General features: G+C 45.3%; 1 protein-coding gene across 6 annotated transcripts in view; it reads right to left on the bottom strand.

The window, feature by feature from the left end:
- The window catches only part of ZMIZ1 (zinc finger MIZ-type containing 1), a 706,997-nt gene that overhangs the window by 174,882 nt on the left and 518,222 nt on the right, over nt 1–13,893 (bottom strand). For all 6 annotated transcript variants that reach the window (XM_069611024.1, XM_069611019.1, XM_069611015.1 and 3 more), the window contains one exon: nt 13,742–13,847. In XM_069611024.1, the coding sequence (XP_069467125.1) occupies nt 13,742–13,847 (106 nt within the window). The remainder of the gene's footprint in view (nt 1–13,741; nt 13,848–13,893) is intronic.

The following is a 13,893-nucleotide window of genomic DNA, read 5'->3' as shown; positions in this document are numbered from 1 at the left end:
TCTCTCTCTCAGGTTCACTACCTTTCTTAGTTTCCTGCCAACGTCTTGCATCTTCCTAGGCCTAGAAAGAACAGGTGCACAAATCTGTACGGATTAGCACTGCCTTAGATACCTCATATGAACGGCTATGCGGAACTGACCGGATTCGAACATGCAACACACAATTCGAACACTCTACAAGCGGACATTTAACACAGTGAGCTAACTAACGGGCGCCGGGACAAAGCAACACTGGGTGACTGCCATGAGTGCTACCTGAACACAGAGGTGTTCCTGGAAGGGGTGGGGCGTGGGCGGGAGGGGCTAAAGGCCCGGTCTTTTGGTAGCCCCAGTTCAGGGGCTACAACCAGGGCCGGTCCTATAATTTGCAGAGCCAAGTGCAGCAAGTTAGCCGCAGGGCCCCTTGATTTGCATGGGATGGCACCACAGGAAGTGACGTACAGGAAGTGATCATCATCCAAAGAGAAGAATGCATGTTCTAATTAAACTTTACAGACTAGGCCAGAGGGCGGTATGTTAAATTTGGTGATCATATATAATGAATGCAGGGAGTCTATTAACTTGGGTTCAAATGTTTACTAGGTTAACACAGCAGGTAAGTACACAAGTTATAATAAAGTCAAGTGTATAGCAGGGAGAGACATCCACCGGCCCCCTCATCATCTAAGCTCAGGCCCCAACTGACTTTGTGGAACACACAGACACAGTTCATCCATAACATTCCACACTAACATTCCATCAGGGCTCATACATACATAACAGGGAAAGACCAGAGTAAGTAAAACACAACACATCTCCCCCCTTACATAACAATGGAACGATGGAAATATAGGGGGTGGTGAGACTATGCAATTTGGGGTTAAACACTTAGAGAAAACAATCCACAATCATCCTCCTAAAATGTGCCCATCCAAACAACCAAACTATTACCTTACAGAGACCCTTGCAGTAGCTACATGAAGCCACACCACTCCTGAACTATCACCAGTACCATAACAGGCCTATTATGGAACTAACATTCGGGGACCAGCCCACCTTCTAACGCAATTCTTACTCCAATTTACATCACTACTGTACCCTACTTCATCATCCACCAACAACTGGTTGTGCCAATACACAAACAAACAGGGTTCTACCCCACTGACCGCCTAAAGCAACACTTACAAATCACTTTGTGTCACCAAATAATAACATCGGCACCACATACCACTGCGTATGGCACCAACCAAAAGTCGGTACAATACTGGAGCAACCATATGCTCAACCGGGTTTTCAAAACCCACACTACAATGGGTACCACAAATGAGCAACCATATGCTCATTAAGGTATTCAAACCTACACCACTATAGGTGCCAAAACTGAGCAACCATCTGCTCACTAAGGTATTCAAACCTACACCACAATAGGTGCCACAACTGAGCAACCATATGCTCATTAAGGTATTCAAACCTACACCACCATAGGTGCCAAAACTGAGCAACCATCTGCTCACTCAGGTATTCAAACCTACACCACAAAAGGTGCCACAAATGAGCAACTATATGCTCATTTAGGTATTCAAACCTACACCACATAGGTGCCAAAACTGTTAGTTACTACCACAACAAACACTTCCTCATCACACGTCTCTTACAAAACAAGCAAAGATAAGTTGAGAGTACAAGAATGGTAAGCGAGAGTTCAACACTACTATCGAGTCCATAATCTTTACCCTACAAAGTCCTTTGTGTTTGATGAACCTGTGAACGAAAATGTGGTTAGTCAAATTAACATACATTTCATTTGTGTGTAACTGTGGAAAAAAATTAATTGAACATGTAGTGCATCAGACGTAACAAAATTGCATTGACTCTGCTTTGAGTAATACATCAATTCTTTTGTTCAACACCCAACATTTTAACATTGTTATGTGCAACTAAACATTTCACCCAACCACATAACCATAATGGCATCTAGTATGCCTAAACAATTACTAACCAATGACAACTCAGATGCACCTCTAATGCCCATCCTATGCCAGTCCAAAGGCATAAATTGCACAATCCAAATGTACTATTCACTCCAAACAGTGACGTAAAATGCACCTATTGCACTAAACCAAAAGCATCTAAAATGCAAAATGTGTAACCACTATGCCACAACAATGGCATCACCAAAGCAACTGTGGCACAATTAAACTCCTCCCAAACCCAACATTAAAAGTCCTCAGAGCCCCTTTGATGAGGTTCCTAGAAAAAAATTGCAAGGTTACATAACAATACATTGGAATGCATTACATCATATTTCCAACATTGCCAAATTAGAACAGATGGTAATGCCACCGTGTCAAATGCTCAACCCATTATGGGTTGACCATAATGATTGCCAACACTCAGCCACTCCCATAAATAACTCCCCAGTACTTGAGTGTAAAATGCAGTCCCTCCAATAGTTTGTGGCACATCTCTGCATGTCCGGGTTCGCCGTTTAACTTCACTGTAAACGTTGTCATCGCCGAAATTCCAAATAACTCTGCAACATAACTTTTTATATTTGATAAAACGATATTTTTTCACAGCTTGTCTGCAAATTCCACAAAAGATGACATCAATGGCCGCAAACTGCATAGGATGCAAGCTCCGGAAGAGAAAAGACAAAAAAATTCTTCATGAATGCAGTACACTATTAAATCCTTTATCCAGCACACGGCTGCCAGAACGTTCATTTTCCAAAGTTGTATTTCCGTCTGAGGCACGGATTCGGAGCACGTCAATATCACGTTGGAAGGTCCCTTTTTCGAACATGAAAACTCCTTGCGATGCATTGGCTGCGCTGTCGGGTCCTAGAATGCCGGCATGTACAATCTACGCCTGGCCACCATCGCCAATACCCCCAGCATTCTCCTGACGTCATCATTAAGGCAGAGGGAGTAGCCGCAGGTGGAGATCTCTGCTCCAACCGTCACCCTCATGCTGCCCGGATGGACAAGCTCGCCAGGACAAGTCCGGTACTTCACAGACCGTCCCCGATTGCGCGACCGCCCGGACCGCAGACTGCACGGCCCAAAAACAAAGCAGTCACCAATGAGGAGGTACGTGCCATTACTCTCACCTCATGTTGCTTATGGGGAAGGCAGCATCCGCACCGCATTTCATCACCAGTTGGCTGTTGGGACTGCCACCAGTTTTATTTTGCTGGCCATTGGCGCCCCAGCAGGCTCCTAAGCGGCCCAACATTCACATCAAGTGGCCGTTCTGCGAGCCAGTTTGCATGCGCACACAGTGGCGCTCCCACGGGGAAAACACCCTGGCTATATATTTTTCAAAATGCACTGCTTTCCTGAATACATGGGCCCGTTATAGTTCTGTCCCATGAAGTGCAAGCCAGCCCCACAAAACCAACTTTTGGCGCAGACTCTTGCCAGCTCTGGCAAACGGGGCACGCTCACCTTAAGGCCAGGGGTGGCCGGTGGATGTCTCCTTCTTCTCTTCTGCTTTCTGTCCCTTTTTCTGCTCCGTTTTCCTTTTTCTGTTGCGTGTTACTCCTTCCTTTGATGTAGTTTTCCAAGATCCTCGTCGCCAATGTTAAATTTGGTGATCATATATAATGAATGCAGGGAGTCTATTAACTTGGGTTCAAATGTTTACTAGGTTAACACAGCAGGTAAGTACACAAGTTATAATAAAGTCAAGTGTATAGCAGGGAGAGACATCCACCGGCCCCCTCATCATCTAAGCTCAGGCCCCAACTGACTTTGTGGAACACACAGACACAGTTCATCCATAACATTCCACACTAACATTCCATCAGGGCTCATACATACATAACAGGGAAAGACCAGAGTAAGTAAAACACAACACGGTACCCGGCATTAGTGATTAGAGGCCCCAAAGAGAAAGTTAAAAGCTCGAGTGCAGAAAGGGCATTAAACACGATGTATGGCCCATAACACCTACGCATCTGCCATTTTCCAGATGGTTAAAATCTATGACAGTCTATTAGGTGTTATTTAAGTGTATTGGGCGTTAGTTATGTTGCTACTAGGGTAAGCTGGAAACCGGTTTGAAAGCGCACAGGAAAACGCTTTTGAGAAAAGCTTGGGCTGGAGGCCGGAACCAAGAGCTGCAGAGACCCGGCGTGAGCCTTTGCCATCCTGTGTAAAAGGGGTGTGAATCAGAATGCGAAGCATGAAGCCAGGAAAAGCTCTGAGGCACTGCAGGCATCAGTGTGTCGGCCGTAATGGTGGCAAGATCGGCGAAGCCCGTAGATTGTTCAATTAGGCCACAGCATGAAGACTGTATTTGCTCTAATATGGCAATCTTAAAGCAGCCAATGGTTCAGGAACATGTCTGGGGGGGTGCTCCGGGTCTCGTGCAGAGGGGACACAACTTAATTTGGGTGGACTACACCGTTTCTTTGTGGGATGAAGCCGATTTGCAGATGGTCTTTCTCCTTCCGTAATGGCGGTGTAAGCTGTAAATCGGTGGGTCAGAGTTGCCCAGAGGAATGCCAGTTCTTATTTGCTCAAAACCGTCCAGTCATCACTCTTCAGTAATGTGTAACCAAATGAAGCGTGGCATAGCACACTCAAGCGGCACATCGTTAAAGAGACCGAGCAGCACAGCAGACTTTTAGGGTAACCACCAAGCATAGCAAAATGCTTTCGAGATGGGTAAATCAATGCCACATTGTGCTTGATTGGGTTATAGAAGTGCAACTGACAGAGGTTTGTGTTAACCAAACCTCGTGGGGGGGATGAGGGGATCTGGCGGGGGACTATCTAGGTCAAGAGGGGTAGAACAGCGCCTTTCAGACGGATTAAGTAGACTGCTTAAACCTGTGGTTTTGGGGGAGAATTTATTTTTTTATTATTTATCTTTAAAAAAAACTTTAAAGCTCCCTTAGTCGCATTACCAAAGAGCCTTCCTGGAAACGATCTGCCCAAGGTAAAGTACCTGAAAGCTTAGGAACACAACCACTTCCAGTGCACTTCTCATTTGGCTCCAGCATGGAGTATCTCGCCTCAAATTTGTACCATTGAGGGTTTCAATAAATAAGAGCTAAATGTACACTTCAGAATCCCGAAATCAGCCCCCCCAATACTTGCCTACACTAAGCACTCTGACCCTTCCATATACAAACAAATCTTTAGATGCCAAAATATATTTCACGGACGGCTGTGACATGTCAATATATGTTTCAAATTTATGTGCATTTTCTACTGCTGTGCGTCTCAAATCTAAGAGCATTTCCACTACTGTGTGTTCGAAATCTTGATGCTCGCCCCACTGCTGTGTGCCCCCGGTTGTTTCCATTTTGTTTGACACTGCAAATTTGCCTAATATTGCATTTCACCTGATTGCGCTAGTTGGCCTAGAACAGCATGTGCCCAAGTGAGTGGATTGCAGATAGTGCTGAGTTCATACTATGCACCAGACGCCTATACAGTGGAGCATAGTTAATTCGGTAGGCACAGGAAGGCAATCAGGGAGAGGGAGGCCTCTTCCAACCCCATGGATACTCGCACAGATCTCCCACTACCCTGACTCTCCGCTCAGCACCTATAACACTAGAATGCTGCTATCCCCCCACAATCAATTCGGCCTAGCTGCACACAATCTCACATACTAGCACCACCTCCACTAGAATGCAGCTACCCGCCCCATGACAATTCGGCCTAGCTGCACATACTACCCGTCTCACATACTCTGCAGACTACTTAATAGAATGCAGCTATCCACCATGAAAAATGTGGTCTAGCTGCAGACATACAGAGCACATAAATGCACTATTTCCTGCTCGGACCATCTACACGGATCTGGACTCCGGTCCCAGAGGGCGCTCAACCTACAGCACGTTGAGACCATACTAATGGTGAAAGGCGCTATACAAATGGCCATTAACATAACATTAGAAAAACGCTTTCAATGAGCCCGCAGGTTTCCATGTTGCGCTGAAACCACTCAAACAGATTAAGTGTCTCTTTTTGAGCCTGAATATAAATGTATGCAGAGATCACGAAATGTCAGGGCACACCACAGAGCTTCTGTGCTAGCCCTATCCCTGCTCATTTGGTGCTCAGCACTTTGTGGTCTCTTTTTAAAACTCCAAAAACACAATGAAGCTGAGCTTTTTTTTAGCCTAGTTAATCCTGCAATGAGAAGTCACTCATCCTTCAAGGTTGTGGGCGCCATATAGATAATCTGGCCTTGTACCATTGCATGTAGTAGTAATTTGTCATTTATATAGCGCCTTTATCCCATTAGTAAGGCCTCAAAGTGCTTGTGGGGAGGGAACATGGTCCATGGAATGGAGACATTGTCCCAACGATTAGAATGCATGTGTGCATTTGGCCAAAAATAAGGAAGATGGGTGGGACGGCCAAGCCCCAGTAAACTACCCATGATGGTCAGGCATGTGGATGGGTGCAGAGAGGTGGTCAGCAACCGGCAAAAGTGTAAGAGACTTTGTATGTGGGCAGCTAGACTGAACTTTGTTGTAGGATGTAGCTGCATTCTGATGGCAGAAATGTTGTACTTTGTGTTTTAGTGTGGTGTATGTAGGCAAATGTGTGCGGGTGGGTGTCCGTGCCTGAGGCTAGTGTTCACTGAACTGGTGCGTAGCTACGTACCTTGAGCCTCAGTTGGAGCTTTACTTTTAGTAGCCGTGTAATCAGATCATCCGGTCTGCTCAGAAATTATACTTCACCTTGCTCTGGAAAATATATTGGTGAGGCACAAACAGTGTCAAGGCCTAGTTGTCATGAAGGCAAGTGTGAAATGGGGAAGTTCGTCAGGTTGCTGGAGGGAATAACCAGGTTTTGAGGGCCATCCTGAAGAGGTAGTCCTCATTGCGGCAGATGCTGAGTGGAATGGAGTTCCAGGTCGTGGGAGCTTGGGTGGAGGAGGAGGATCCTCTAACTCTGGAGGAACTGAAAGGGGGAAATCACACAAAGGAGTGCACCACCAGATCTAAGCTTTCTGGTGGGTTGGAAGCATGTTGTGATGAATCCTGCAGAATCTTCACAGAACACCTGCCTAAAGCCTCCTCTGAGGTGGCCTGGAGAAGGCAGCCGCTACCTGATCCTAACCCTGGGGGTGGTATTAGCCGGGTGGATCATCTGGGAGAAGGGCCCACAGAGAAAAGGAGGGCTCTGCTAGAGACGCGCAGTATTCATCTTCGTCAGAGGGCGAGCTATCCATGAGGCCAGAACATATAATGGCTTGGCATCAGAGTTAGGCTCCCCTCTTCAAAAGGTACCCATAATGTCTGCAATGAAAACCCTTATGGTCAGCACAAGAATAGAACATGTAAGGATCAGGACATCAATAACATTACTTCTGAGAAGTGCAATTCTCCCTTTGGTTTGAGCTGTGCAATTAAGAACCAACCATTAATGTCTTTAAAACCCTTATGTAGAGGTATATTTTATAAACAGAGTGAGATAGGTAAAGTTAAAAGCGAAACCTGAAATATAAAAAGCAGCAGCCAGAGCATTGGGGATTTCAAGTCTCACAAAACAAGTACTGGGATGAGGAAGAGGGACTCCAAGGTAAAGAACGTCAAAATGCAGTCTAGTGTTTCTAATGACCCACACCTGAGAATGGCTTTTGAATATTTAAAGCCCCTTCAGGTGCAGGCCATTAGAACAAGAAGGTGGAAGTTGTGAGACGCAGTTGCGGCAGTAGAAGCAGCGAAACGAAGAAGCCAGAGCCTCTGCTGTCTTTGAAGCAGATGTTGGTCCTGAGAGGGTCTTCGAGATTGAAAACCTGAAGTGCAGAGGTTGCGCAGCGGGAAGTAGTGTTTTCCCTTGGAGAGAGAGAGGCACTCCTTATTGGGTACCTCGTCCCGGGGGCTGGCGAGCACCAGAGTGCAAGAGAAGCAAGAAAAACTCCTTTCCCGATCAGCACAGGCCATGGGAATGGAACTGAAGCAATCAGGCGTACAGGAGTTTTCAGAATAAGCAGAAGTGGCAACGGCAGCAGATCGAGCAGATGCATACAGAGAAACCATTGAGTTTACCTTCCTTAGGTAATCCCAGAATGCTCCGTAGTCGACCGCAGGCCGCTAATGAATGTTTTGAATATCAAACTAATGCAAAAAAGTCATATTGGCATTATAAGCACTTTGAAATAAGACAAGAAAGGTTACAACCATTATTGCCAAAGCCAAGAGAGGACACAATTGAACCAAGATGGAAACACTTATGGTCAATGTGAAGAAGGGGCAATACTGAAGAAAATCTATAACCACCACTGCCAAAGAGAAAATTAGGCAATACATCAGAAAGACTATAACCAACATTGGCAAAGTAAAGAACAATATTGCAGAAAGACTATTATTACCAGAGCAAAACAAACCATTACCTAAGCCAAAGAAAAACAAAGAAACCTAGGCAGCAGTTACTTAATGTGAAAGTAGGAAATCAGGAGTGGCGGGAGAGAAGTCCTCCTTATCAAGGAGGCGATGAATATAACCTGCATTGCATGTGGCAAATAAATCAGTGCAATAAACAGCATTAATGTGTATTGTATCCTCACAGAAGTGGTTGTGAATCTTAATGTTTTTGAAAGGCAAAGACTTGTATAAGAGTTTGAAGAAAGACTCACCACTGAGTACTTGTAGTAGGGTTGGGAGTTTTTATCCTGGCAGGCGAGTATACCAGGAAAGGGATTATTAATGGTAGTCCCTGGCAGGTTAGTGAACCAGGAAGAAGACATTGAAGTACAGCATTGAAGTCGAAGGTTGCGAAGGAAAGAAAATGACACAGCCGCTAATGTGTTTGATGAACTGTGGCAAAAGTCATCCTGATAAAACCTTGTTGTTGATAAAGAAAAATTGGGAAAGTGTTTGCGTTTCAAGAAGGAGAAATGAAAGAATTTTTCATTTTGTGGAAACTGCCAAATGCCAAGTAAGACTTTTAGAGTGAGAAGAACTTAATATACAGATCAGAACTTGGCTACTAAAAGGAACTTTCTTATATTGAACTTTGATTTTGAAGATCCTGCTTTGAAACTGGGAAGGGGATTCGACCCTGGTTACAAGTACACCCTGGTTATAAGGTTAATGCTAACGCATAACTATTATTGTGTTAAACTTGAATTGCCAAATCATACCTTTATGAGTTTGATGTATGCATAAGTGTGAGGGACAGAGTCCTTTTCTTAGAGTGTTTTTCCTTTAGTTTTGGTTGGATAGGCAGGGATAGCGAGGCATTTATCACACGCTTAAGTTAATAAAATAGGTACTTGTGAAAAACCTTTACCAAGTTGTCTGCCTCACATTTCTGATACCTCACAGTGTAAGCTTGTGTTCGAGGAATTCAGGGCCTGTCTTGTGGAGGGCCTGGTGTATAATGCACATGGCCTTGAAAGTTGCCCATCAGCTGATAGGATGCCAATGGAGCACTCTAAGGGCAGGGGTCATTTGTTCTCTGGGCGAGAGGACAAGGAGGCGACAGGCTGCAGAGTTTTGAATCGGTTGGAGCTTTCTGAGCTGAGAGGCAGGAGCACCCAGATAGTCTAAGTGGGAGAGGATGATAGCCAAGACTGCTGAGACTGAAGATAGGAGAGATAAGGGACGTTTAATCTGAGGATGCAGGGGTAGAAATGACATGTTCGGGATACAGTGTTGATTTGGTGAAAGTGTGTTAGATCCGAGTCCAAGGTGCATCCCAGGTTTTTTATACTGCAGGCGGGGGTCCTAAGAAGGCTGGCCAGCGGGAGGGGGTGGGGTGAGGCTTTACCACATATCAGGATTTCGGTTTTACCAGGATTGAGGAGGAGGTGGCTAGCACTCATCAATTGGTCTATTTCAAAGAGGCAGGAGGCGAGGTCAGGATGGGAGGAGGCCGGGGTCATGGAAATACTGAAAATTATCTGAGTGTCATCAGCGTAGTTGTAGGAGGTTAGGTCATGAGAGCAGATGGGTGAGGGTAGGGGGCTTAGGTAGAGATTAAGGAGGAGGGGGGGACAGGGAGGCCCCTTGTGGGACCACTTTGGAGACAGGGAAGGGCGGAAGGGATGGTGGAGCATGACTTGTGAGCGGTTGGAGAGGAAGGAAGAGAAGTGAACTTGGATCACAGGTGGAACATTCACTGCTGCACTTAAGTATACACCGCAACCAGAAGGAATGGAGGTATTTACGGCTATCCTGTACACAAAGACTGCACTTAAGTACACACACAGCTCATACAGAAACTGCACCCGAACACTGGCAGGGTCATGACCCTGTCGAAATGGGGGCAACAGGTAATCCCTGAAAAAAACATCTGCAACAAATGTTATCAATGGTACCACTCGTTATCACCCAATGCATTCCTGTACATTTGTTGGCCACAGTTCTCTTTTCTGTTGCAGGCCTCCAACTCTCACAGTGAAACTGAAAAAAGCCAGACCTTGGTCAGGAGAACAGAGTTGAGCACAGTCCGAGAAGGGGCATGGCGTTTCTGCGTCAAAAAGAAATGAGGCATCCAAATTGCCAACCCCAAAAGGAACCCAGGCGAACACTGGGGCAACAAAAAACGAACTGGGAGTGACCAGAAACTGCAGGGGGGATAGAAGAGACGCAGAAACCCCCCCCCCAAACCGCACTGGCAACAAAACTCACCAACACCTGAGGAAAGCTGCAGAAAAAATGTGCATCATGATCTCCTGGCTGCTACGCCATCATAGACTGTTTCCAAAACCATGCTGGAGAAGGGGGAGGGACTTAAAGGTTTTTTAAAAGCCTCTTACCTGTTTAACCCAGCCCTTGGGGAAAAGGCAGGCACAGATTGGTTCCAAAAGTCAGATGAGTGATTCAGCCAGTGGAAGGGATAGGGGAAGGGGGGCAGAACAAGCAGAGCCAGAGTATAAAAGGAGACAAGAAAAACACAGGCTGCTTCCTTTCACATCACTTTGGATTTTCCTGCTGTGCTGAAATTACCGCAATTGCGAAGCCGTGAGTTTTCTGGCACTGTCCTTCATTCAATTTATCTTAGGTCCCATCTCCCATTTACAGCCTCGGATGAAGAGTCGGTTTAGACTCGAAACACGTGTCAGGCTACTTTGCAAATAAATTCATCAGACTTATAACCACATCTCTCTTCAATTACTTGCAACACATGCCTATATTGCACTCTTGGGCGCAGTGCGACTGAGAATTGCCCGTGCTCTATAAAAGGAGAAAGTCTGGTAACATCAGGAAGTGTGTGGCTGGACCAAAAACGATGGGGAGGATGGATGGAGGAGTGGCGTGCTGGAAAGATGGTGGCAGAATAGGAGTAGAGTGTAGGTTTGTTTGTTTATTTATAGCGCGTGCGAGACACGAAGGTATCCAGGCGTGTGTGCAAGAATACTTTAAGCTTACAAGTTAAAGTTACACATTTCATGTAGATACAGGATACATTAACAGGATAATGATTACCCTACACATTTGTACACCAAGTTCTATACAGAGTTATATACACAGGTATTTGTATACACAGTATACATTGACAGTCAAAAAGCAAGGTGGAGTAATCGGGGGAGTTAAGCATGTAAGTATGCGTTCAGCTACAGGTTAACAGATAGGTAAGGCGTAAGTAGTCCTGGTGTCGGTCAGTTATAGGTCGTTTTCTTTGAGCCATTTAATAGTGAAGTCTGAAGTGTGGATAGGATTGGTCAGACCTTAAAGAGGATTGGCGGTGGGGGGGTTTCCACAACTGGGCAGCTTCGACGGGGAAACTGTTGCCTCCGGCAGTGCTCAGTTTAAATGGGGGCACAACTAGCTGATTAGTATATGCTTCTCTGGTAGGTCTATTTGAAGTTCTTCTTTTGAACCTTTCTGTTAGGTATTTGGGGGCTAAATCATTAATACTTTTGAATGTTAGTGATACTGTTTTAAGTTTCATTTTGTCTGCTGTAGAGAGCCAGTTAGATTGTCTTCTGATATCTGAGATATGCTCTCTTCTTGGGATTCCTAAGGCGGCTCTGAGGGCATTGTTCTGCAATGTTTGGATTTTTTGCAGCGTGGGTTTATCAGACCCTATGTATAATGCGTTACAATAGTCCAATTTGGATAATACCAGAGCTCTTGATAGGGTGAGGCAGCTGGTAGTGGACAGGTATGGTTTTGCTGCTCTAATCAACTTACAGGTGTATGCGGTACTAGAGGCCATCACACTCGCCTGCTTTGTTAGAGGGAGGCAAGAGTTGAGGTAAAAACCTAATGTTTTTACTTCTTTTGCTACTGTAATGGTGTTGCCATCTATAACAAATGATGAATAGTCATCTGATATTTTGTGTATTCCCCAGTATGAGTTCCGTTGGTGATTTATTACCGAGAGTGAGGGGTACAAGTAGTGCGTGTGTGTAGTGTAGTGTAGTGAGGCAGGGCTGTGCAAAAGGTTAGAGGGCAAGTGGAGGAAGTGTAGGGGGAATTCGAGAAAGCGTGTAAAGGAGATTATGGTGTGTGCAAGTCGGTAATGGGAATAGGTGTAGGCAGAGTGAAGTAGAACACTTAGTGGAGCCCGCTAGATGAGGCGGTAGCCTTTAAGGCCCTCATTACCATGTAGATAGCAGGTGTTACCAATCAATAGTAGCGGCCCTAGAATTTGGGGACACCTGGGCAAGGGAGGAAAAGCCCACAGGAGACTAGCGTTATCGTACTTCTCCAGCACGTTGCATTACATTTGAGCAGCTGCCTATCAAACAACTGGACCATCGTAACAGTGAGCAAAGTGCACAATGTATGTTGTTCAAAACTAAAACCCTTTAACTCTATTGGAGACTCTGCACATTCTTAAGGCCATCTGTGGCAACACACACACACAGATTGAACCCAAGTACACAGTCACCAGGATCGGACTTAAATAATTACACATTTTCCATATGCAGTCTGTATTATCGTACACAGTTGGTAATAATGTACATGGAGATTGTATGCATGTACAGAACACCACCCAGGTGCACAGATTCCACAGGAAGATCGATACCTTGTACCAGACAGAATACACAAAGAATGACAGATTGCAAAGACTGTACTTTTTGGAATATACACCGTTCATGTACATGAAATGCCGAAAAATACACAGACCGTGCTCATACACACACACACACAAACAGCACAGAAACTGAGAGGGAACCCAATAGAGATACTATAGAAGTGGTGGAGTGCATTAGCAAGCACTGCACTGTGCACACGCAGCACCAACGCGTATATACAAATCCAGGCCAACGGTGAAGCTCCCATTGAAGACCCGGAAACACTATCTGAGACAATGAGGTCATCACAGTACACTGGGGATTATTATTCTTGCAAACGCAAATGTGTACAGGAAAGCGAGCTTTAATGAGTATATAAACAAGCACAAAAAAGAGAATGCGCGCTCATGAAATGAAATGTGTGCAATGTTTTTGGTGAAATGGAAGCACTACTACTCCTCTTGAGAAATCACGAGCACATTCCATAAGGGATATATCGGGTTGGTTTCTAGTTTGTGTCCACTCTTGGTATTATGTAATTAAGGAACCGCAAATATGATGGATTTTGCGGAATCTCCATTGTCCCCTTCTTTACTGGTGCTCAAACAGAAAATGCATGCATCATTGCTTTGGGCCCCTTTACCCACACCCCCAACACTAATTGCTATGTCACTACTTTCCGTTAACCTGAGGCTTACAAAGCAGGAGGGGGGCAATGACAGATCAAACATGTACTTCTTAGTATGCAGGCGGTAGCAGTAGGAGCTTCAGGGAGTATCAAGCATGCACATTTGCTGAGCAGGGAGCGTTTGCCTACCAGCGGATTTCGGAGTGAATTTGTCTCTGTTGGCAGCACATACAGCAAGAAGCCGGTACCCAAGGTCCAGGTCAAACCCTTGCTGAGCAGCTACTCGGCTTACAACCTGAAGAAAGGAGAGGAGAAGATCAGACTGGCAACAACGAGAAGAG

Source organism: Ambystoma mexicanum, chromosome 8 (assembly GCF_040938575.1).
Source record: "Ambystoma mexicanum isolate Mex_15411 chromosome 8, UKY_AmexF1_1, whole genome shotgun sequence".
Taxonomy (NCBI): domain Eukaryota; kingdom Metazoa; phylum Chordata; class Amphibia; order Caudata; family Ambystomatidae; genus Ambystoma; species Ambystoma mexicanum.
The sequence above is the reverse complement of the archived record's forward strand: the minus strand, read 5'-3'. Positions and strand labels throughout refer to the sequence as shown.